The following is a 22,899-nucleotide window of genomic DNA, read 5'->3' as shown; positions in this document are numbered from 1 at the left end:
TGGTTTCACCAAACTCTTGTGCTGGGTCATCTCTGGCTTGTAGAGTGGGGTAATGACTGTTTTAAGAGTTTCCAAACTGGTTCTTCCCTTTCTTCCAACTTGCCTGAGTCCATCTCTGTTCCTGTGTTGGAGGGTGAGAGGGACATGGACCTGTCACGGGTGCCTGTTGAGTACTGGGACCTTTGTCAGATTTCTAGCAAGCAGCGCTCTCAAACTGTTGCCAGGCACTACACCCCCTAGGGGACATCTTCTCCCTGTCCACTCCTGAGACAAAGGCTATGCTATTCATCAAGAATCTCTTAAAGCCGGCTACATCAGACAACTGACATCACCTGTGGGGGCTATATTTTTTTTGTGGGAAAAGACGTCACATTCATTATTGGGGGTTAAATAAAATTACTGATAACAGACACCCCTTACTCCTCATGAACTCAGCCTTTGAGCCCTCCAGAGAACTACGGTTTTTACTAAACTGAACTTGCACAGCACTTATCATCCTGTTCGCATAAGAGAATGGGATTAGCAGAAAACTGTTTTCAATGCCTCGTCTGGACATTATGCATGCTTGGTCGTGCCATTCGAGTTGACTAATCCTCCAATGTTCCAACCATTTACTGTATCAATGAGGTACTAAGACATGCTCAACACATGAGCATGTACATTCATGATATTCTGATTTTTTCCAGGTCACAGTCTGAACACCTCAAACATGTCTGTCATGTCCTACAAAGGTTATCAGAGCACAGACTGTTTGCTAAACCCAAGAAATGTGAATTTCATTCTGACCGAGTTTCATTTCTAGGTTTTATTGTCTGTAAGGGCACCCTGCAGATGGACCCATGAAAGGTGTGTGTGTGCGTGTGTGTGTGTGTTCTTGGGGAGGGGGGGTTGAATGAATTGCAAGAAACACTTGTATTGGTGACTGATCTCTCAATGAAAATTGAATTTAAAAAAATTCATAGGTTTCATAGGTAATTTATATGTACAGTCTATTATTACTTATTATTTTATTATTTTTCTCCGTATTAATCATAATGAATGCTAACTTACAGAGTGATGTCCAGTGGGCAAAGTAATGATGGGCAGGTGTACGTAAGGGAAATTCATTATCACTGTATCACTTATCTCCTGAGTTTTTTATGACCTTCACAGATAGGAGTGAACAAGGTCCCTCTGTGCACAAGTCCAGCCATTAACAGGCAGGGGTGGAGACTGCACCCACAGCATTAATAAAAAGCCGCCTAGTGCAAACGATGTCCCTTCGTTTGGTTCAGTTCACCCTTCAACATGGGAAAAGGCTTCTATATCAGTAAGACATTGGGGGTGGTGGGTATCATTCTGGGGCTGGGGGCCCTGGCCACCATCATTGCCCTGTCAGTGGTGTATACCCAAGAAAAATCCAAGAATGAGGTGAAGCCCACTGAAGGTGTGGTGATGACCACCACGACTCCCATCCCGACCACCTCAATTCCCACCCCGACCACCACTTCGAACCCATCGCCCTCAAATGACCCGTGGGACCAGTACAGGCTCCCAGACACACTGAGGCCTGAATTCTACACCCTGACCCTGTGGCCCAGGCTGCAAATGGACCAGAACGGCATGTACATCTTCACTGGGAGCTCCAGCGTGGTCTTCACCTGCATGAAGGAAACGGACTTGATCCTCATCCACTCCAACAAGCTGAATCTCACCACCTTTGATGATCACCTCGCCAGGCTGACCACGGTGGGCTCTGCCACTGGACCTGCCATTGAGGCCACCAGGCTGCAGCTGGAGACGCAGTACCTGGTGGTCCAGCTCAGTGGCATGCTGACTGTGGGACAGTCCTACCAGCTGGACACCGAGTTTCAGGGGGAGCTGGCCGATGACCTTGGAGGCTTCTACAGGAGCGAATATGTCGAGGATGGAGTTAAGAAGTAAGGAATTATTTCTAGATTTCTAATTGTTTAATCGGTGTGTATAAAATACAGACCTGTGTCAAATATGTATATGAAATCATATAGACTTCAGCAGAACAGTGCCCTGTGAACAACCCTGGAGATGCCTGAGAACGAACGTTACATTCCAAAATAGAGTGTTGGTGAAAAAGTTCTACTTTTAAAATTTGCAGGAAACCACAAAAGTTTTATTCATTTTAGAATTAAAGCATTTCACATATGTATTCGGCCAAGGTCTGATAAAATGTTTGAAAGCACTGCTTCCCATTTAACTTTTGGAATATTATTTAGAATGTATTCTATTTACTTATATTCCTTTTTAGATATTCAGGATATTCCCCTCCCATACCAGTGAAAGCTCAAAAATTACTTTATATGACTGGGGATCTGTTCGAGTGAAAATGTTGATTTATTACTTAATACAGTGGGTTAGAATTGGGTAATTATGAACTTACAAAATGTATTATTTTGATGGTTTCGCTCCAGCCATAAAATCTTTCATAAAATCATTTTTCTTTTTTGAAAAGTGTAAAAGATCTTAGGAGTTCTTAATGATTGATCTGTAGATGTTAAAGTTCAGAGTTCTTTTCAGGGAGCACATGCACTCAAGTGCAGAGTTCTTTTCATGGAGCACGTGGATTCAACAAGTGATGTAATAATGATGATCGATTACTATCAACTTTTTGTTGGACAAAGTAAAAATAACGTAAGGGGAGAATTGAGCTGTGCATCTTGGAAAAGAAATGCCAACAGGGGAAAAAATGGCAAAGAAATATTCCAAGTCAGTAAAAATAACATCAGAAATATTATTTTTTAATGTTTTTTTTTGTCTTTTGTCAGTTCAATTGTTCATTTCATATTTCTTATGAATTTAGTCGCTAATTACTCTCCCCGTTTATGTTATTTGTGTCTCAGTCCACGGATGAAGATTCTACAGTGCTAAGGTTCTGAGTCATCTAAGTAACAATGTGTTTTGAATTTAATTCAACTCGAAACACATGTGCCCAAGTGCACTTTGTACTTTTTCTCCACTACATCCCTAAGCATGCACCAGCATATTGCCGTCTTCCTTATTTGGCACTTCTTTGGGAAATATTTCAGCACTGGGAGTTTTTGAAATGACGTTGTGGCTGTTTCACATGCAATGGTAATGGCTGCTTGGAGTGAATGCATTTACATTGAAATCCATCTCTGTTTTGCAGAGTGGTTGCCACCACTCAGATGCAGCCCACAGATGCCAGGAAGGCCTTCCCCTGCTTTGACGAGCCAGCGATGAAAGCCATCTTCCACATCACACTGATCCATGAGCCTGGGACTGTGGCCCTGTCTAACGGCATGGATAAGGGTTCGAGCACAGCGCCCCCTATATAACTCTTATACACAATAACAAAGAGCAGGGGTTTCTAAACTAGGGTCCAGCGACACCTGGGGGTCTGTCAAGGAACCTCAGGGGGTCTTTACAAAAAAAGGTTGTTTATATTTATGTATTTCATGAATCAGACATTTTAGACTTTCAGCTACTTCTGATATTTATATTATGCCAAATGGCTACATGTCTTATATGGCCATAATATAATGATTTAGACATCTGATAAAATGTTAAATAGCCACTGCATCACAGTCTTTAGTAGATCTTAATAAAGTTGCAGTTGGCTGTTGTGGTGGACCTCCACTACAGGATGGTTTTTATGGGGCCTTGAAAAAAAATTTGGTAACCTCTCTGACCAAAGAAGCAATCTCATAGTGAACCTACCAATGAATCCCATAAGACTGAAAGCTTGTCTAAAATTTGTGATAAAAATTGGTCCTAGTTTGGATTGAGCAGGGGTAAAGTTTGCATAAAGTGAGTTCTGTCCTCACAAAGAATCCACAAAAAAGCCATCATTGTAATGCTGAAGAAGAAGGAAGATAAAGAAGTTTAACAATAAAAGCTATCCAATGAAAAATCTATTCAAGATTCAAAAAAATGAGAAATTGTTTCAGTTTAGAATACCGAATGGAGATCCTCTCACTAACCCTTCTCTCCCCTTTTGCAGAAACTGTGAACACCACCATAGATGGCATTGCAGTGACTAGGACCACATTTGAGCCCACAGAGAAGATGTCCACCTACCTTCTGGCTTTTATTGTGTCTGACTTTACATACATAGAGTCTTGGGAGAAAAATGTTTTGGTAATTGTTTTTAAAAATATTTTCTTCCTGTCAATTCTTCCTTAAATCTCAGCTGGGGCCTTTCTGTGTGGAGTTTGCATGTTCTCCCCGTGTCCACATGGGTTTCCTCTGGGTACTCCGGTTTCCTCCCACAGTCAAAAGGAATAAAGACATGCAGGCTATGTAAATTGGAGAATCTAAATTACCACTTGGTATGAATGTGTGAGAGGTGTGTGTGCACTGCAATGGATTGGGGACCTGCCTCTCGGCCAATGCATGCTGGAATAGGCGCCAGCACCCCCCTGCGACCCTGACCAGGAATAAGCGAGTTAGACAATAGATGGATAGATGGATGAATTTTTTTCCATACCATGATGTGCAATGAACCAGTACAAAGCATACAAAGTGCAAGACTGGAAACTGTTATACGCTGTTTTGTTCATTTTGTTTTTGTTAGTTTTTTATCAAAATGAGAATTTGACAACTGGTGCAGGTACAAAGTCTGCAGTGTGTTTTTATTGCATTCTACATGATGAACACCAATTTCTGGCACGTGCCATGGGCATAGGTCTGCTGTGGGTTTCACAATAACAACCATAGTGCCTGAAACAACAGGTCACAATCTTACAAAGGCTCAGTGGGGTGAACTCACACGTCTATAGCAGTAGTTCACTCACTTTCAATCAGTATCTATTCGGGCAAACATTTTTATTATTCATGCACGTGCACATTACTAATTGCTGCATTAGTAATTGTTATTATTCTCTTTTTATAAGCTTTCAACCATTTGCAGACATTATCACTGTCTGGTTGTCAGATCAGAGATCGGTTTTATTCCTGCTTTTGCATAAAGCCCTGTCCAGTGAGTGAGGATTCAAAATTTGTTTAAGTGGTTTAAGATAATTTATTAATATATTATATCGTATTTTTCTTTTTCAGATTCGAGTCTGGGCTCGCAGAAAGGCCATTGATGAAGGCCAGGGGGAATATGCCCTTAATGTGACAGGGCCAATCTTAAAGTTTTTTGAAAATTACTACAATGCCACTTACCCCCTCTCTAAATCAGGTAAGACAAGGTAGCACTCTTAGCCTTAATATTTAAACCTTGATATTTTAAATAAACTCACACCCTTTCAAGCACACTGCATCTGAAGTGCATTTGCTCCTGTGATGTACTTGTCTGGAAGTCAGTGAGCATTATGCACCCCACAGACCACAATATACTAGCAGGAACTAACACCAATTGGAGGAGAGGAGCATCTCTCACTGCTAACAGCAACTTGGCACCTTGTAAGGAGCTAGGGGGTGCTATGTATAATATGCTAATATGACATAGCCCAAACTAAAACCTATGAGACACAGGCAGTAAGGCCCAACCCATGTTGGCAGTGACATCTTATACTGACTAGCCCATTTTTCATTTGTACTCATTTTATCTATACCCTTTCTGAGAATTCTTAACCAAGTCTATATCACTGTTGGGAATAACATGCATTCTGTTACATAATTCACTGAAATATCAAAAAAAAAAAAAAAAAAATGAATACAAAATTAAACAAAATTTTGAGAAGGTTCAACATCTTGTTTCTTCCAGATCAGATTGCCCTGCCAGACTTCAATGCTGGGGCCATGGAGAACTGGGGTCTTATCACATACAGAGAGACAGCTCTGCTCTACGATCGAACAAGGTCCTCCAATGGAGACAAAGAGACCATTGCCACCATCATTTCTCATGAACTGGCTCACATGGTGTGCAAGGCTCACCCCTTTTTCCATCATAGCTATTTACGAGATTTTCTAAATATTAACTGTCAAGGAATGCTACCAGTGAATTTGTGTCTCCTTTTTTGTGGCTTTAAAACACATGCTTGATACAAAAGGCATGTTCCAAGACTGTATGGGCAGGGTTGGGGTAATTTCCCTTTCAATTCAGTCAGAAAAAAATTTAAATTAAATTCATGAATTGAAAAATGGTAAAAATTAGATTTTGAGATTTTAGTATATCTGTTCATTTCTTAAATTCACTGAATTGATTTTGAATTTACCCCTATCCGAATTGATCAAATTAATTACAAATTGCCATGTGGGGACAATAAAGATCTACTGAACTAAACTGAATTGAGCATCAAACCTGGTGTGAGGAAAGTTCTTCATAAGTTTTCTCACAACCAAATAAGAATCTTACTGGAATGTTCCCCAAGGTTGTAGAAGCGTTTGTTAGCTGTTATGATATTGAGTGTGCTCACTCAATATCATAACTTCACTTTGGGACACTTTGGGAGAGTGCTGCAACTGAAGGCATTATGGGGTTTCTTCCATCCCTAGTCTAGACCTGGCCTACTTACATGCCGCTTGCTTTCATCTTCACAGTGGTTTGGAAATCTGGTGACGATGAACTGGTGGAATGACCTGTGGCTGAACGAAGGATTTGCCACCTACGTCTCTTACCTCGGGGCCAATGACGCTGAGCCAGAATGGGGCGTGGTAAGCTTCGATCCAATACATGCCTGCTGATTCCCAAGTACAGTTTGCTTATATATAGTCAATCATTTTTGTATATTACACACCTTTTTGAATGCTCAATTCTGATTGGTCAGCTTCACAGAGGCAACCCCCTTTCATGTCGGGGGCTCTTTGTCTCTGCATTGGTCATGATTATACGATAGCTGACCACCCTCACGGAGATTACCCCTTTAGTAATGACAAATTTTAGGCTATTAAAAAGGCCATGGAAAGGTCTAAAACAACCACATTTATTGGACACCACTGATCTAACATTACTTCTCCTTCACAGAAAGACTTGATGGTTCTATATGACGTCCACGGTGTGTTTGCAATTGATGCCCTGGCCTCTTCTCACCCTCTCTCCTCCAGAGAGGATGAGATCAATAAGCCAGAGCAGATCAATGAGCTATTTGATGGCATTACCTACAGCAAGGTAAAGTGCACATCTGAGCATCATCTACTGTAAGATAAACTGTATACATCTGTGCGTGTAATCTACAGCAAAAGTAGATAATCCACATACAGAAATGTACATGTACACAAGTTCATGTTCTAGTTCATTATTTTCATTCATATGTACATTGCATTACTCCTTACATTGCAACTGAACATAAATGAGAGCTCTGTGGAGTTATATGAGAAAGCGATTCAAAACACATCTAAAGCAGAGGTCTCAAACTTGAGTCCAGGGAGGCCACATGGTGTGCTGGCTCTTGGTTAAAGTACTAAAGTGCTTAATTTATGGCACTGATTTACTAAAGAGTCTAAACACCTGGATTTCAAAGTTTACTGACTGCTTATTGAAAGGGAAATATACAAACCTGGATATCGTACAGTTCACCAGAATCTTGACATCACTGCCCTAATGTAAATTAACAGATCTACACATCATCTAAATATAGGATAATGAAGATACACTTCACAATGAAAAAAGACAAGCAGAGAAGAACAAGCTAAAAGGAATATGTTGATCTTTTTGTTTTTGGTCTGTAGGGGGCGTCTGTGCTGAGGATGCTCTCTAATTTCTTGTCAGAGCCAGTGTTCGCCAAAGGACTCCAAGTGAGTCTGAACTCAATTCTGGCATGCCCTGTAATAACGACCATCAATAAACAGTAGTGTTCACAAAACATTTCAGCTCCATCACAACAGGCTGGTATAGTTAGAATTAAGTGATGAGATCAATTTCGCTCCGAAACAAGGATGTGATTTCCACATAGGGTTGCCACAGCAAAATGTTCAGAGTAAAACCAGTTCTGATGATCTGAGTACTTTTAACAACTAATAGAATGAATGTGTTGTTTCAACACTTAAAATTTTGCTGTGCGGAATTGGAAGCAATCGGTGTGTTTAAACCAAGCTTGACACAGTATTGGATGCATAAAATGCATAAATGGCATCAGTCTCGATGAGCTGAGTAGCCTATTCTAGTCATTATGCGTTATGTTTCTAATGATTCTAAATAGGCATTAAAATATCATGTTTTCAATTTGATACAATAGATGCATCCCCTGGGCCACTAACACTGTACCAAGAATGTACCCTTCTTACGCTAATTTATGACTTTGCTTATATCTTCTCTGGAATATAAAATCTCTCCCTGCAGACCTACCTGAACCAGTTTGCGTACAGTAACACCGTATACATGGACCTCTGGAATCACCTTCAACAGGTAAGTTCAATCGGATGCAAACAAATATAAAACAGGTGCAAAGTTCATGGGGTAGCAGACAAACCCTATAAGAGCCCCTATGGAGCTCAGGGTTCAGAAGCTCCCTGAAATGGCACTTTTTGTGCTGTGATTCCATCTTTATCTGCATCCCGTCATCTGGTTAAAGTGAAATACACATAAGAAGGGAAGACTGTCTGCTCTCTGCTTTTTTTCCAAGAGGTGGCTTGAATTTTGAAGTGTGGTGGAGTGTGGTGAAACGTAGAGAGCTGTGTCTACTTTATATCACTGTACTTTATATCAGGTCTGATGCTACATTTCTGTGGCAATGGCAGACTTTTCTTGCAGCAAGACTGAATTTACCAGTGACTGGTGTGGTGAAAACCCTACACAGAAATAGGGGGCATTAGGGCGGGCAAATATTTTTAAAAATGTTACACCAAAGAGGAAGCACACTAGAACCTCTGACAAAACACTTCCAACATTCTGTATAAAGCTTGTGTATTGTGAGTGGGGGAGTTGTGGCTAATTTGCGATGTGGCTTTGGCCATTTTCAGGCAGTGGACAGCACTCCCAGCCTATCTCTCCCTCACAGCGTGAACGACATCATGAATCGCTGGATACTCCAGATGGGGTTCCCCGTGGTCACCATCAACACTCGCACAGGAGAGCTCTCCCAGAAACACTTCCTTCTAGACCCTGAGTCCGTTGTTGATAGGCCATCTGAATTCAAGTAAGTGCTGGCTTGGGAAATCTTAATGGGGTGGGGAGAGGCAGCTGCTTAAATTGGTAGTGTCTCATTTAGTGTGAGAAGTGAAGGGGTGAGACCTGCAACACTGGGGTAGCATGGTGGTGCAGTGAGAAGGTCCTGGGTTCAAATCCGGGGCCTTTCTGCGTGGAGTTTGCACGTTCTCCCTGTGTTTGCGAGCACATAATAATAATAGTACTGCTGGATCTGTTCTTTGTGTACCCCTCTGGGGAATGTAAGTCACCCTGAACAAGTGTGTCCAGTGTGCAATAAATGACAAGTACCTTAGCCATTCATATTAAAATTACTCAATATACTGCAATTGTGACTAATGCACATCATGAATTATCTGTCAAATCAAAGGGGAAGTTGTGCTTAAAGTATTAAAAACTAAAATGATTTCATATTTTCAACTCTCTGTGGCCTCAGCTATGAGTGGTATGTTCCCATAACATGGACCAGGACCGGTGCTCAACAGAACCCATTTTGGCTGCTACAGAAAACAGGTAGGCTTATTACATGGGTTCCGGTCACATGTGCCCACAATGAAATGGAATATATCAAAATGTATTGTAAAGATGCTGATGTTTTAGAAAGCATGATCATAATTATATTTGGCATCACTGTATTTTTGTGTTAATATATCTGTTACAATATCAGAAAGTAATATGTTTTTCCATACCCCGAGGGCCGGGTAAGAACAGTAAATGGGGCTTTGTGTACTGCGGCTGGCTGACTCGCTGGGAAGCTGACTACCCATGGTTGAAATGTGCACGAGTGGTGGTCTGCAGTCGGTGGCGGTATTCATCTTAAATGACCAGCATTATGTTAACAGCCTACAGCAGACTGTATATATTGAATAAGTTCAAAGCTGAGTGGGCAAGTTCAAACTAGAAGTGTAACATTAGCATTTGAGTAAAACATGGCTTGGATGGGCAGCGTATTTGCGAAACCTAGGATGGTTTGGGGCAATATGAATGTAATCAATATTATTTCATAGTCTATTTAAATGTTATGTTGACCGTGATTTTGTGATACAGGTATGATTTACATTTAAAAACTAGCATCAATAGCTACATATCTGGCATAGCTAGTAGGCTACCCGAGCAAACTGTCATAACTGACCTAACTATCAATAGCTAGCTAGGAATAGCTAAACATATTATCAACTATTATCACTTGATAGCCATTTATACCATTACCACTTGTGTGACAAGCCCTTTTTATCTGATTTAGTTGCTAGTAAACTTGTCACACCTCTACTGATACATTTTTCTTGTTAGTTTTGCAGGTAGTTAGCTGTCAAGTATTAAGTTAATATTCTACAGCATGTTATTTATTTTTCAGCTAAGTTAATTTCACCTAAAAATGTTTGCTAGTTTGCTTGCTTGCTAGCTAGTTTAGATTTTACAGCTCAATGGCTAGTTACAAATTGCAAACATGTAATGGTGTGCTAACTAGCTACTTACCTAACATCTATTCAGTGAAGCTTGCTTAGCTGGCTATCGACAGACTTCATTTAGGTATGGAAAGGTCTGGCTCTCACCATACCTTGGATTCATAGACTTTTGTTGTAATTGATTAATAATGAAATGTATATCATTTTTACATTAAATATAGAGGAAATATCTTCGGGAACCCATGTCAAAAGAAGGTCCATTTATGGACAAAACTCATGGGTCAATGGTTGCAGTTTCTGACAGACAATGTTCCCCACAGGCTGTATCCAAAGTCTGGCTGAGTTAGGTTTGCCTAATTTTGTTTATATTTCCCCATTTATTAGGAAGGGTTGGAATATCTTGATCATATGTTTTCATAATATTTACATAAAGTTGCAGTGGTTCTGGCCATGCTGAGAGGCTGACCATATCATTATGCTGTGCCTTCAGGCTGACCATTTCTGATATTGAACACCCTGTGCAATCAAAATAACCATTTTGATATTAGTATACATTATATTATACATACAGAATCAAAGCAAACAAATACAATAAAATTACCTCTGTTGTATTGAGTTGAGAATTTAAATGACTTTTTTGTAGCTGAAAGCAGGAAAGTTCTTACACTACCCATACCATGAGCATTTGGTGATAGTCTTTTGGAGATCCTGTTGCTTACAGATGCATCATCATACCTAGCTTTCATGTTTAAAAATGCCATACTTGAAAAGAAAATTGTATTATTCTCTTGGCTATAGATTAAAATGTAATGATTTAATTGTTTTGTTCATTAAATGAACAGCGACCCATGAACCACTGAAAATGACTGGGACAGACTGGGTACTGGCCAATATCAATGTCGCGGGATACTACAGAGTGAACTATGACATCAGCAACTGGGAACGCCTCCTAAACCAGCTGAACTCTGACCACCAAGTAAGCACCTTCGTCAATCATGTTGCATTTTAAAAGGTTTTTGGCATTAAAACATTACGTATTTACTTGGAAAACGTATTGCCTCTGTAACAATAAATCAAAGAGTTGATAGTTACTCTACTTTTTTATTTTAAATGGCAGCTCTGTATCAGTGCAAAGAAAGGTAGCCGTGGATTTCTGGACATTAACATCAGGGTTCAGGATTTATGTCGGTTTCTCTCTGATTTTCCCACAGGTGATTCCAGTCATCAACAGGGCCCAGATTGTTGATGATGCTTTTAACCTTGCTAGGTGAGGCCTTTGTACACAAACAGCCACTGCTACAATTTTCTCTTCAAAATCCTTGAATCCATAAGCCACGAGATATAAAAGGTATATTTTTATCTCTTTAAAGGGCAAAAATGGTAGATACAACATTGGCTCTGAGAACAACCAAGTATCTCTCCCAAGAAAGAGAGTTCATGCCATGGGAGTCAGCCATCGGCAACCTGGACTACTTCTTCCTCATGTTCGATCGCAGTGAGGTCTATGGCCCCATGCAGGTCAGCTGAATCAGTTGAAATACAATAAAATCAGGATCTGATTTCTTAAGATTCTGTTTGAGACAACAGTAATTTAAAATCGATACAAACAGTGATTAAAAAAAATATTGACCTGTAAATGCCATAGGATTTTACAATGCAGATATGTTTGCAGTGTCTTATATAAACATTTAAAATTTAATTGGTCTACTAATTAATTCTAATAACATGGGATATATAGTATGTTTGATTTGTGCACATTTCTATTTTTTATTTTGAAACAACCTTGGAAGACAGTGTTCTACAGAATAAGAGTTTGGTGTTAAACAAAATAATAATAATAATCTGACATAGTGTGTTGTAACAAAAAGCACCCTACCGAGCTTATACAAAAGTAACAAAAAATATGCTTTTTTTTTCTTGTAGACTTACCTCAGGAATCAAGTCGGGCCCCTCTTTATGCATTTCAAGAATATTACTTCAGACTGGACTAAAATACCCACTGGACACACTGATCAGTAAGTGAAAGCTGTTTATTCTAAGCACAGGTGATGATGGAAATCAAAGAGACCCTAAAGATCAGTGATCTTCATTCATGGTCCTGATGAGCCGCAGGGTCTGTCAGTTTTTGTTTTTGGCTTAATATCACCAACCAATTCAGACCCAAAAACCAGGTGAGGTGAGAACTGTGCAACTGACTGCTTTAATTGATCAATTAAATGTCGAGTAACAACAAACACCAGCAGACCCTGTGGCCCGCCAGGACCAGGATTGAAGATCACTGCTATAGAAGGGTTTTAAAATAAATGAAAAATATACACCAATCCATAGATGACTGGTTATTTTTGGTCTTGAGCTGTTTGCCTCATCTGCTTCTTCCTCTGCTTTTTTCTGTTCCTTTTGGCTGTTAATTGCTACGAGAGGTAAACACCACAAAATCTCCTCTTATCTTCAGATACAACCAGGTAAATGCTATCCGGTTGGCCTGCAGCACAGGTGTGGAGGGTTGCCAGGAATTGACCAGAAATTGGTACCAGCAATGGATGAAAGACTCAGCCAATAACCCGTGAGTTTAATGCTCTGTGATTAGGCCTCCACCGAACCAATTCTGAATAAATTACACTATACCACATGTGCAACTGTGGATGGCAACATTTTACTTGCATTTATACCTGGCTTTGATATACAGGTATGGCACTGAGGCTAATGGTGGCTATCAAAGAGAATAGGTAGATAAGCTAAGTATTTTAAAATTAATGGCAAATGTATGCTATTGCAGAGATGACTTAAGTTCTGGGTATCATCCTTGTTATGTCTGTCTGTTTATACTGCCTCTTTTGGTGGCATTTGAATGGGGTTATTTTATCGCCTGGATACCTACTGTTTCGGGTGGGGTTTGGCAAAAGTACTTCAAACAACAGGTTATGGCTCCTGGGGGAGGGGACAGTTTCTCTTTCTCCCTGTGACTACCTGACTGCCCTCTCCAGGATTCATCCCAACCTGAGGACGACGGTGTACTGCAGTGCAATCGCGGCAGGGGGCGCCGAAGAGTGGGATTTTGGCTGGAAGATGTTCAAGACTGCCACCATTGCCACGGAAGCAGATAAGCTGATGTATGCCCTGGCTTGCACCAAGCAACCCTGGCTACTTAAGAGGTGAGTTTGGGCTACAGAGTGTGAGCAGATCGAAGCGATCAGTGTAGCGGACGTGTCTCTCGATTATACATATGCAAATCTCAATCAACGGCTACAAACTTTTTTGGCAGCTATTTTCTCCACATTGCTTTTACTACATGCCCAACGAGCGCACCACAAGCTGTGTCACACCCCTGGATATCTTCGCAGAAATGACCAAAGCGTGAGTGTATAATAGCAGTTGATGATGGCAAGGGAAGCGGGGACATACATTAAAATAATGAAATTAATTAGCTGGTGTTTCAAAGACTATAAGGAGAGAGTGGAACTAAGCAAGCATTAATTTTTTTATGTGAGCAAGATCACTATTGGAAACATAGTGTACGGGTGACACCAAACACGGAGCAAGGTGACAGCAAAGGTTTTAGAGTGATGAGTGCCATTTTTGCCCATTCTAGCCTGCTCCCATTCTCAGTGCAGGAGGAAAGCCATGGAGGCCTGGTGCAATGTAAGCCCAATGTCAGCCCAAGAGCCTGTTCTACTCTACCCTTCAGTGATGGAATGAGCTCCACACAACAACACTGTCACTGCCCATTAGGCCTGGGTCAAATGCCTATTTGAGATACTTTAAATGCTGTAGTAAACATTCCTACCGTCACTGACAATTTTCAGTGGAACATGTTACTACAACTAAAATGTATGAAAAAAAGAATCTTGTTCTAACTGCAAATTTTATTTTTAAACTGGCCAAAATCTGCTGGAATTCTTCTGGTGCCTAAAGGGTTAAAGTATTTCAGTTAATTGCTTGACCTCCCTATCCTAAATTCTGTGCATTTATCCTTTGTTTAGTGCATCTGAATATACGTACAGTACATCTAAAACTGTGCCCTCAAATCCATAATGCTACTTATAGCACTGTATTCCCTAACTCCCTCATGCTCCTTAAAGTTATTTTGAAGGTTTGCATTATGACGTTGGCTATTGATCACAGTACTAAGTCGATATCATTACTGCACAGAGCAGAGACATCATTCAGTCAAGGCGCCTACATTAGACAAATGCACAATGTTAATACTGTATGCTGTGATTGATTTAGTTTTTTTTTTGAATGTAGGTACCTAGAATACACCCTGGATCCAACTAAAATTCGGAAGCAGGACGCCACTTTCACCATTCGGTACATTGCTGGAAATGTGGTGGGACAGACCTTGGCCTGGGACTTTATCAGAGAGAGATGGGAGTACATTTTCACACAGTGAGTCGGACCAAACATTCCTTTTACAATAGATCCCGTGAGTATTACATGATAGTTTAATTTTGTGGGAAAATTCTGCTGTCCAGGAGAATTTGGAACTTGAGTTGCACTGCTGAGACCATGCCATTTTGCCTAGATATAACTTACCAAAAAACATCATTCAGATAGTGCGTAAATACTATTGCAGGAGTGTCTAATCCAATTCAAAAAGGTCCAATGTTGGTGCAGATTTTTGTTTTAGACTGGCACTACGATGCCTGATTCACCTAATTAACTTATCATTGCCTTCAGTCAAGACCTTGAAAAGTAGGTGTCTTAGTGCTGGGATTAAATAAAACCTTGGGAATGTTCTTAATTTTTTAAAATTTATTTCTGATGTTCTTTCTTCTCTGTTCATTTGAACTATCTGTTTATTTGAACTAGTCTATACTTTGAAACCAATTTGTCTGTGTGTCTACAGTAATGGTTGATTGTTGTGATAGTGAAGAAAAAGAACACAAATGAAACAGTAAATAGTTTAAAATCAAATAAATAGATGAAATAACACTTACATTTTATATATTGTATATATTATGTTTTGTGTGTGTGTGTGTGTGTGTGTGTGCGTGCAGGTGATTAGGACCTTTTGTATGCACTTATTATACGTCGCTTTGGATAAAAGCCAAATTAATGTAATGTAATGTAATTATATACATTAGGTTTTGACGTATACTCTCCAATCTCTAAGGATGTGTGTGTGTGTGTGTGTGTGTGTGTGTGTGCAGGTGATTATATACCGTAGGTTTTGACGTATACTCTCCCATCTCTAAGGATGTGTGTGTGTGTGTGTGTGTGTGTGCAGGTGATTATATACCATAGGTTTTGACGTATACTCTCCCATCTCTAAGGATGTGTGTGTGTGTGTGTCTGTGCGCGCGCAGGTGATTATATACTGTAGGTTTTGACGTATACTCTCCAATCTCTAAGGATGTGTGTGTGTGTGTGTGTGTGTGTGTGCAGGTGATTATATACCGTAGGTTTTGACGTATACTCTCCCATTTCTAAGGATGTGTGTGTGTGTGTGTGTGTGTGTGTGCAGGTGATTATATACTGTAGGTTTTGACGTATACTCTCCCATTTCTAAGGATGTGTGTGTGTGTGTGTGTGTGTGTGTGCAGGTGATTATATACCGTAGGTTTTGACGTATACTCTCCCATCTCTAAGGATGTGTGTGTGTGTGTGTGTGTGTGTGTGTGTGTGTGCAGGTGATTATATACAATAGGTTTTGACGTATACTCTCCCATTTCTAAGGTGTGTGTGTGTGTGTGTGTGTGTGTGTGTGCAGGTGATTATATACCGTAGGTTTTGACGTATACTCTCCCATTCTAAGGATGTGGGGTGTGTGTGTGTGTGTGTGTGCAGGTGATTATATACCGTAGGTTTTGACATATACTCTCCCATCTCTAAGGATGTGTGTGTGTGTGTGTGTGTGCAGGTGATTATATACCATAGGTTTTGACGTATACTCTCCCATCTCTAAGGATGTGTGTGTGTGTGTGTGTGTGTGTGTGCAGGTGATTATATACCGTAGGTTTTGACGTATACTCTCCCATCTCTAAGGATGTGTGTGTGTGTGTGTGTGTGTGCGGGTGTGTATATCGTGGTTGGTTTCTCCATGGTGTGTGTGTGTGTGCAGGTGATTATATACCGTAGGTTTTGACGTATACTCTCCCATCTCTAAGGATGTGTGTGTGTGTGTGTGCAGGTGATTATATACAATAGGTTTTGACGTATACTCTCCCATTTCTAAGGTATGGTGGCGGCTCTTTCTCATTCTCCTCTCTTATTGATGGAGTCACCCAGAGGTTCTCATCAGAGTTTGAGCTGAAGCAGGTAAGCCTTGGGGGGTGTTTCACAATGCGGAATTACTGAGATGCAGGATTACTGTGCTGAGTAAAACCTGGCACAGCTCTTTTTACTTCAGTCCATGGTCCAGATTTGAAAGGGTTCCGGGTTTTACACAGTGCAGTTATCCAGCTAACCCAACAATCCTGCTTCGCGAAACAGGGCCTTGGACTTCACCCATGTCTGTGTGTTTGTGGTCGTATTCTGGTCAAGCTCTAGGTTCTACCACCAGATGTCTCTTTTTTTTTGTTCTTCAAAAAAAATTGACAATTGGTGCCATCTGGTGATGATTTTTGAAACCACACTTGGTACTGAATGGTTGAGAAACCACGATGAGGTTGCACCCTTCATAGTGAATTTATTGAACATGATCAGTGGACACAACTAAATCATTATTATTATTAATAATAATAATAATAATAATAATAATAATAATAATAATAAAACAGTACACCTACAAGATAAAGCATATTTCTAATTTTTAAAATTATTTTACCCAACATCCTATATGGCTGTGTTATGTAGTTTCAATATATAGCTGTTGGTGTTGTAAAAACACTACTACTGTGCAATACAATTCCTTTCATAATTCACTCATGACGACCTGACATGATTTAGAGCAAATGCAAAAAACAAGATCAGATGTTAAGCGTGTGCCTTGCGTGTGGACATGGCTCGGGATGTGAGCGTGAGACCGGGTGCGTTGTGTTTTTTCTGGCAGCTGCGGAGGTTTAAAGACGACAACGCCAACGTGGGGTTCGGCTCGGCCACGCTGGCAGTGGAACAGGCCATCGAGAGGACCGTAGCCAACATCAAATGGGTGACAGAGAACAAGGACCCGGTGATGAAGTGGTTCCTCAGTGAATTGCCACCACAGGAAACTTCAGCATAGGCTGCTGTATGTATACAGTATAGCTCAGGAGGTAAGACCGATTGTCTGGCAGTCGGAGGTTTGCCGGTTCAAACCCCGCCTTGGGCGTGTCGAAGTGTCCTTGAGCAAGACACCTAGCCCCTAACTGCTCTGGCGAATGAGAGGCATCAATTGTAAAGTGCTTTGGATAAAAGCGCTATATAAATGCAGTCCATTTACCATTTACCATCTTGCAACTGGATTTTTACTGAAGCGACTCAGGTTCAGTACCTCGATCAAGGGTATAATGGCAATGTTTCTCTTTCCTAACAGATTTCCATAGGTTTTGCAATCACAAGAATTCCTTCCTTTACATTGTGCGCATCCGTTTAATGGCTCATATTGTGAAATATTAGGAAAGGACAATTTTTCTAAAATAGACTGTTGGTTTTTTAAGAATTTTTTTTCAAATAGAAAAATGTCAGTCATAAATTGTAATATTTTTTTTTACAAATGTATTCTGCACATTTTTCCAGTTTCCCTTATTTTTCTATTATGTATTAAACACATTAAAATCCACATTTCCAGACAAAAATTAATTTGTTACTCTCATTCATACAAAACCAATCCAAAGGGATTACACACATGGCAAGTGAAACAAAAATACATTTGGTGTATCAAAGTTACGATTTATGAATAAATGTAAGAATATACTTATGAATGTGTTCACAATTTATGATTTACATTTCAAATTTTGTGTATAGTCAATGTTAAAAATAATTAATTTATTTTAATTATTGCTAAATTTTGGATATTGTAAATACAAATTTTCAATCTTATATTTTTAATATCAATAAATGAATGGAACATTCTATGCAGTTTTGATCTGTTTATTGACATGACAACACATGCTGGCACAGGCTAAGCTTGAGCCTTCATCTGGGGCATGTTTCTGCACAGTGCAGGGTGGTCCTTCCTGTTCTGCTTCTGTTTCTACCTCTGTTTTCTTTTGAAATTGAATCTCTGAGTCAGACACATTATATATTTGTAATCAAACTAGATGGAATTAAAAAGTAGAGGGCTGGGGCCCAGAGGGCAGGCAGAGTTGTCCTATTCCATGTGTGACATTTTGCCACGGATACAAACCCCCACAAGTGTCAGCAATGCAGGATCCTGGGACAGGAAGGAGGAAATGTCACCTCACAGTCCCCTCTATCCATCATTCAAATGGTAGCACCCTGTGCATCCTGATACTCCCCACACATTCTGCTGCTCCTTACATATTCTGATACCCCCCACACATTCTGTTGCTCCTTACATATTCTGATACCCCCCACACATTCTGGTGTTCCTTTCATTTTCTGATACCCCCTACACATTCTGCTGCTCCTTACATATTCTGTTACCCCCTACACATTCTGGTGTTCCTTACATATTCTGATACCCTCTGAACATTCTGGTGTTCCTTACATATTCTGATACCCTCTGAACATTCTGGTGTTCCTTACATATTCTGATACCCTCTGAACATTCTGGTGTTCCTTACATATTCTGATACCCTCTAAACATTCTGGTGCTCTTTACATGTTTACAAATTCTGGAATTCCCTACATATTCTGGTGCTCTTTGCATATTCTGATACTCCCTACATATCCTGATACTCTACACATTCTGGTGCTCCATACATATTCTGATACCACCTACATATTCTGGAACTCTACATTCTGATATTCCCTAAATATTCTGGTGGTCGCTACACATTCTGATGCGTGCATATATTTGGAGCTGAGCTTCATGTAGTGTTTCTCCTTAAACATTCACCTCACTTGCACATTTACCATCTTGAAAAAGCTTCAGTAATTAGTTCAATTTAAGATTTCAGAAGTTAAATGGTTAATGTTTACTTTTGCAAGGTTTTAGGGAAGTGCCTAAGTTCATCACAAATGGTCATCACAAAGCTGGTTGGAACAGCTATCCAAAGGTTTTATCTGATAAATAAAGAAATAAAGACAAAGAGTGAAGTATTTATTAAATATGTGTGTGTGTGTGTATTATATAATTCTGAAAGAAATACACATCACCAGATACACATCGCAAGACTTCATTAGTTTATCCAAAGGGAGTGTGACTGGCAAGCAAGCGCAAACTCTGTCATCACTTTAAACTAGTGTTAATTGAAAGGTCACATGCCATCTCCAAAAAGAGGTCTGAAGGAATGCCCCATCCCTAGGTGTTAAATATCATGTGGGCAGGACGTGGGGCTAATTGACACTTAATAGTTCTTTTATGTCAGGATTCAGCAAACAAACAGAGCCCTTCAGCCCAGCAGGGAGCCCCCTTTAGATATGCAATTACCACAGACAGCCCAAAGAGTACACAAATTAGCAAGCCCTCTGAGGGTATAGGCACACACACACACACACGCACACACAAACACACAGTGAATAAACACACACCTCCATGCACAGCCATGCAATATTCAACTATGAATGCGGGGAGAATTCTAATAATTCAGAAAATGATGCCCAAAGCTGTCCACTTCTTTGTACTCACAAAACAGTTAGAGTCCACTTCTTTGTACTCACAAAACAGTTAGATAATACATAATCCTGTCACGTGTAACGTGGTGAGTGGGCAGTGTGTCTAGAGAAGAATGCTTGGGTGTATTCTCTCTCTCTATGTACATATGACTCTGAGCTATGAAAATGAGATTAATTATACTCTATTGTTCTACCCATAAGTACAGGCCAGATCATTAGCCTAAAAGATGAAAAAAGATAACCAAATAAGATTTTGTGCTGCTTAACTACAATATTATATCTCATACCCTGGTAATGATGCCAAAACTTTACATACTCTACCATTATTTGCTTAAATTAAATTGTAAAATGAGTGGCTAAATGATTCTATGAGAAGAAAGGGATGCATTTAAATGCAGTGCTTGCTTTTTTGTTTGTTGATGTTCTGAGTTCAATACCACAGTTTCTACCATTTCATAACAATATTCTATGGAGTTAAAGGCATCATGAATTGATGAAATCTCTTCTTGTTGATTGTTTTGACATTGTAATCTCCAGCCTAATAATAATAATAAATAATGTCTTGTAAGACTGATTTTAATCTTGAGGGCAATTTCTTTGTTTGATAAGGCTAAATATTTTAAAGTTATTTTAAATATACAGTGAATGAGAGAACAATTGCAGACATCTTTTAAAAACCACCGTTGGCACGGTACATAACAAAGGACGAAACAGAATGCTGAATGTATTATACACGTTTATTTTTATCACATTGTAAAAAAATATATAAATATGAAAATATAAATATTTCTATTTACAAATACAATTGAGCATTAAATAACACAAGCAACATGTGAACATCAAGGTCCTTTGAATGAGTCCAGGTCGATAATTGCTGTCCGTGCGAAAGGTTGTTTGTATTTTCGCTCCTAGAGTGAGCCGAGTTTGGAGAGAGGCAGCTGGTTTTGCAGGGTATAATATTCCTCCGTAAGCGTTTGCGCAATGCTGTAGTCACCACAGGGACTCTGCTGGGAAAAAGGAACACAGGGGCAAAGGTTAGTGGACTGTAATACCCAGTGGTTTGTGATAATTTTTTACGCAGCATATTTTGGTGATTGTCTTATCTCTACATAGAAAATGAAGGGGCTGTAGTCTATAGCTTTGTGACCACAGAACATTTGTGTAATTGTTAAGTAATGAAAGTTAGGTATTTGTTACTAACTCAGTACAGCAAAATTACAACTACTACTGCTACGACTTCTATTATTATTATTATTATTATTATTATTATTATTATTATTATTATTATCATCATTATTATTATTACATTTCTATAGTACTTTTTGGAAAGCTAAGGGAAATTACATTCAGAGAGCAATAATACGAGGACATATACAAAAGGAAGACACGTGTAGTTATGACATGCAGGTAATGTCAGTCCCACCTGGAAAGGCTGACGCAGACAGGAGTACTGATCCACTGTGTGAGGGAAGGCAGGCTGGAACATGGCAATGTCCTCTGTTGTCATGGCGCCCACTGATTGGCAGAACGATCCCCGGTCAGTGTCCCGTGTTCCAAAGCCGGACGGAGGGAGATCTGGACGTGCCTGGGACGGGGCCCCCTCTGGGGCCTCCAGCTGGGCTGAAAGCTGGGCGATGTAACGGATGGTGAGACGCAGGGTCTGGATTTTGGTGAGGGTCTGGCCGGCGGGGGCCAGGGAGGGAGGGAGGTAGGCGTTGAGGTGGTGCAGGGCCTTGGTCAGGTCCCTCATCCTCAGCTTCTCCCGTTCGCTGGCGCTCTGGCGTTTGTGGCCGGGGTAGCGGGAGCGGGAGCGCCTCGCGCCCTGGGCCGGCTGGGCGGGCCTCGGCCCGGTCTCCGCGGCGGCGGTGCTGAAGAGGAGGCCTTCGGCGGGCTCCTGCCCCGCGCCACAGCGCAGGGTCCGGGGGGAGGCGCAGAGGGAGTCCACGGAGGAGGCCGGAGACAGGCTGCCGCAGGCGCTGTAGTAGCCGGGGTCAGAGCCGGAGCAGGACTGCTCCAGCATGGCCTCACACCCCGGGGCCTGGGTCTCCTGGAGCAGGAACTGGGAGAGCGCTGAGTCCATGGCTGAAGGAAGAGTGTCGCTATCTCTCTCTAGGATTCAGAAGTATTCAGCAGGAAAATCTCAGTATCCCTCTGTCTCTATCTTGGGCTCTCTTTCTCTAGGATTCAAGGATCAATGCTTTCAGTGTTGAGCAGGAAGGTTCTCTCTGTCTCTCTGTGGTAGGGTAGCAGTGGGTACTGTGGGGTTCTGCTCGGTCTCCTGCATTTATCCCTGTGGAGGTGTTGGAGGTGTGAGGTTGCACCTTCACTGGCCGCTGCAGGACTTCAAAGTGCCAGAGGAGGGATCACACCACAGGCAGGGGGTTCCTGGGAACGCCAGAGGAGCAGACTCAGGCGTCAGATACCAGGCGCAATAAATGGAAAGGCACACACATAAAAACATACCTCCATGGCTAAATGATATTTCTTCGTGGCTTGTTTGTGTGCAGTATGCGGTAGTCTCTGTTAGTCAGTCACAAACGAGACTCCGTAGAGACGGGACCTGCGGGGTTAAATGCTGGGTCATGTGATGTTGATGTTATGATGCTAAGCTTCAGATTTTCCTATTTCAGGTCTACCACCTGTGACATTTAGTCTCAAAAACAGATATAATGATCCAATGATCCAGTAATAAAAAAATCTTAGTTTCTGACACAGACGGTTATGAGTTAAAGCCCCAAAAAGAGATACTGCTCTTGTACCCCTTAGTAAGGGTCTTTATCTTCGTTAAGAAAAATAATGGAATTTATATAGAACAATATTCTAAATGAA

General features: G+C 40.7%; 2 protein-coding genes across 3 annotated transcripts; one reads left to right on the top strand and one right to left on the bottom strand.

The window, feature by feature from the left end:
• Positions 1–1,274: 1,274 nt before the first annotated feature.
• Positions 1,275–17,777, top strand: LOC135254954 (aminopeptidase N-like). Its single transcript, XM_064335583.1, has 20 exons — positions 1,275–1,919; positions 3,143–3,285; positions 3,977–4,113; positions 5,032–5,158; positions 5,687–5,841; positions 6,463–6,576; positions 6,887–7,030; positions 7,591–7,656; positions 8,201–8,266; positions 8,821–8,996; positions 9,441–9,517; positions 11,253–11,386; positions 11,622–11,677; positions 11,781–11,928; positions 12,334–12,425; positions 12,863–12,973; positions 13,395–13,562; positions 14,656–14,796; positions 16,587–16,668; positions 17,402–17,777. The coding sequence occupies exons 1-20, from the start codon at positions 1,288–1,290 to the stop codon at positions 17,570–17,572; spliced, it is 2,940 nt and encodes a 979-aa protein (XP_064191653.1). The 5' UTR covers positions 1,275–1,287; the 3' UTR covers positions 17,573–17,777.
• A 3,012-nt stretch (positions 17,778–20,789) lies between these two features.
• On the bottom strand, positions 20,790–22,314 carry LOC135256101 (uncharacterized). Of its 2 annotated transcripts, none has more exons than XM_064337972.1 (2): positions 21,494–22,314; positions 20,790–21,077 (listed from the first exon to the last, which is right to left on the bottom strand). In XM_064337972.1, exons 1-2 carry the CDS (start codon positions 22,148–22,150, stop codon positions 20,979–20,981), a joined length of 756 nt encoding a protein of 251 aa, XP_064194042.1. In that variant the 5' UTR covers positions 22,151–22,314; the 3' UTR covers positions 20,790–20,978. The 2 variants fall into 2 exon arrangements, with proteins under 2 accessions (XP_064194042.1, XP_064194043.1); XM_064337973.1 differs by having other exon boundaries at positions 20,790–21,074.
• Positions 22,315–22,899: the final 585 nt, after the last annotated feature.

Source organism: Anguilla rostrata, chromosome 5, assembly GCF_018555375.3.
Source record: "Anguilla rostrata isolate EN2019 chromosome 5, ASM1855537v3, whole genome shotgun sequence".
Taxonomy (NCBI): domain Eukaryota; kingdom Metazoa; phylum Chordata; class Actinopteri; order Anguilliformes; family Anguillidae; genus Anguilla; species Anguilla rostrata.
Note: the sequence above shows the minus strand (reverse complement) of the source record. Positions and strands in the feature narration are given on the sequence as shown.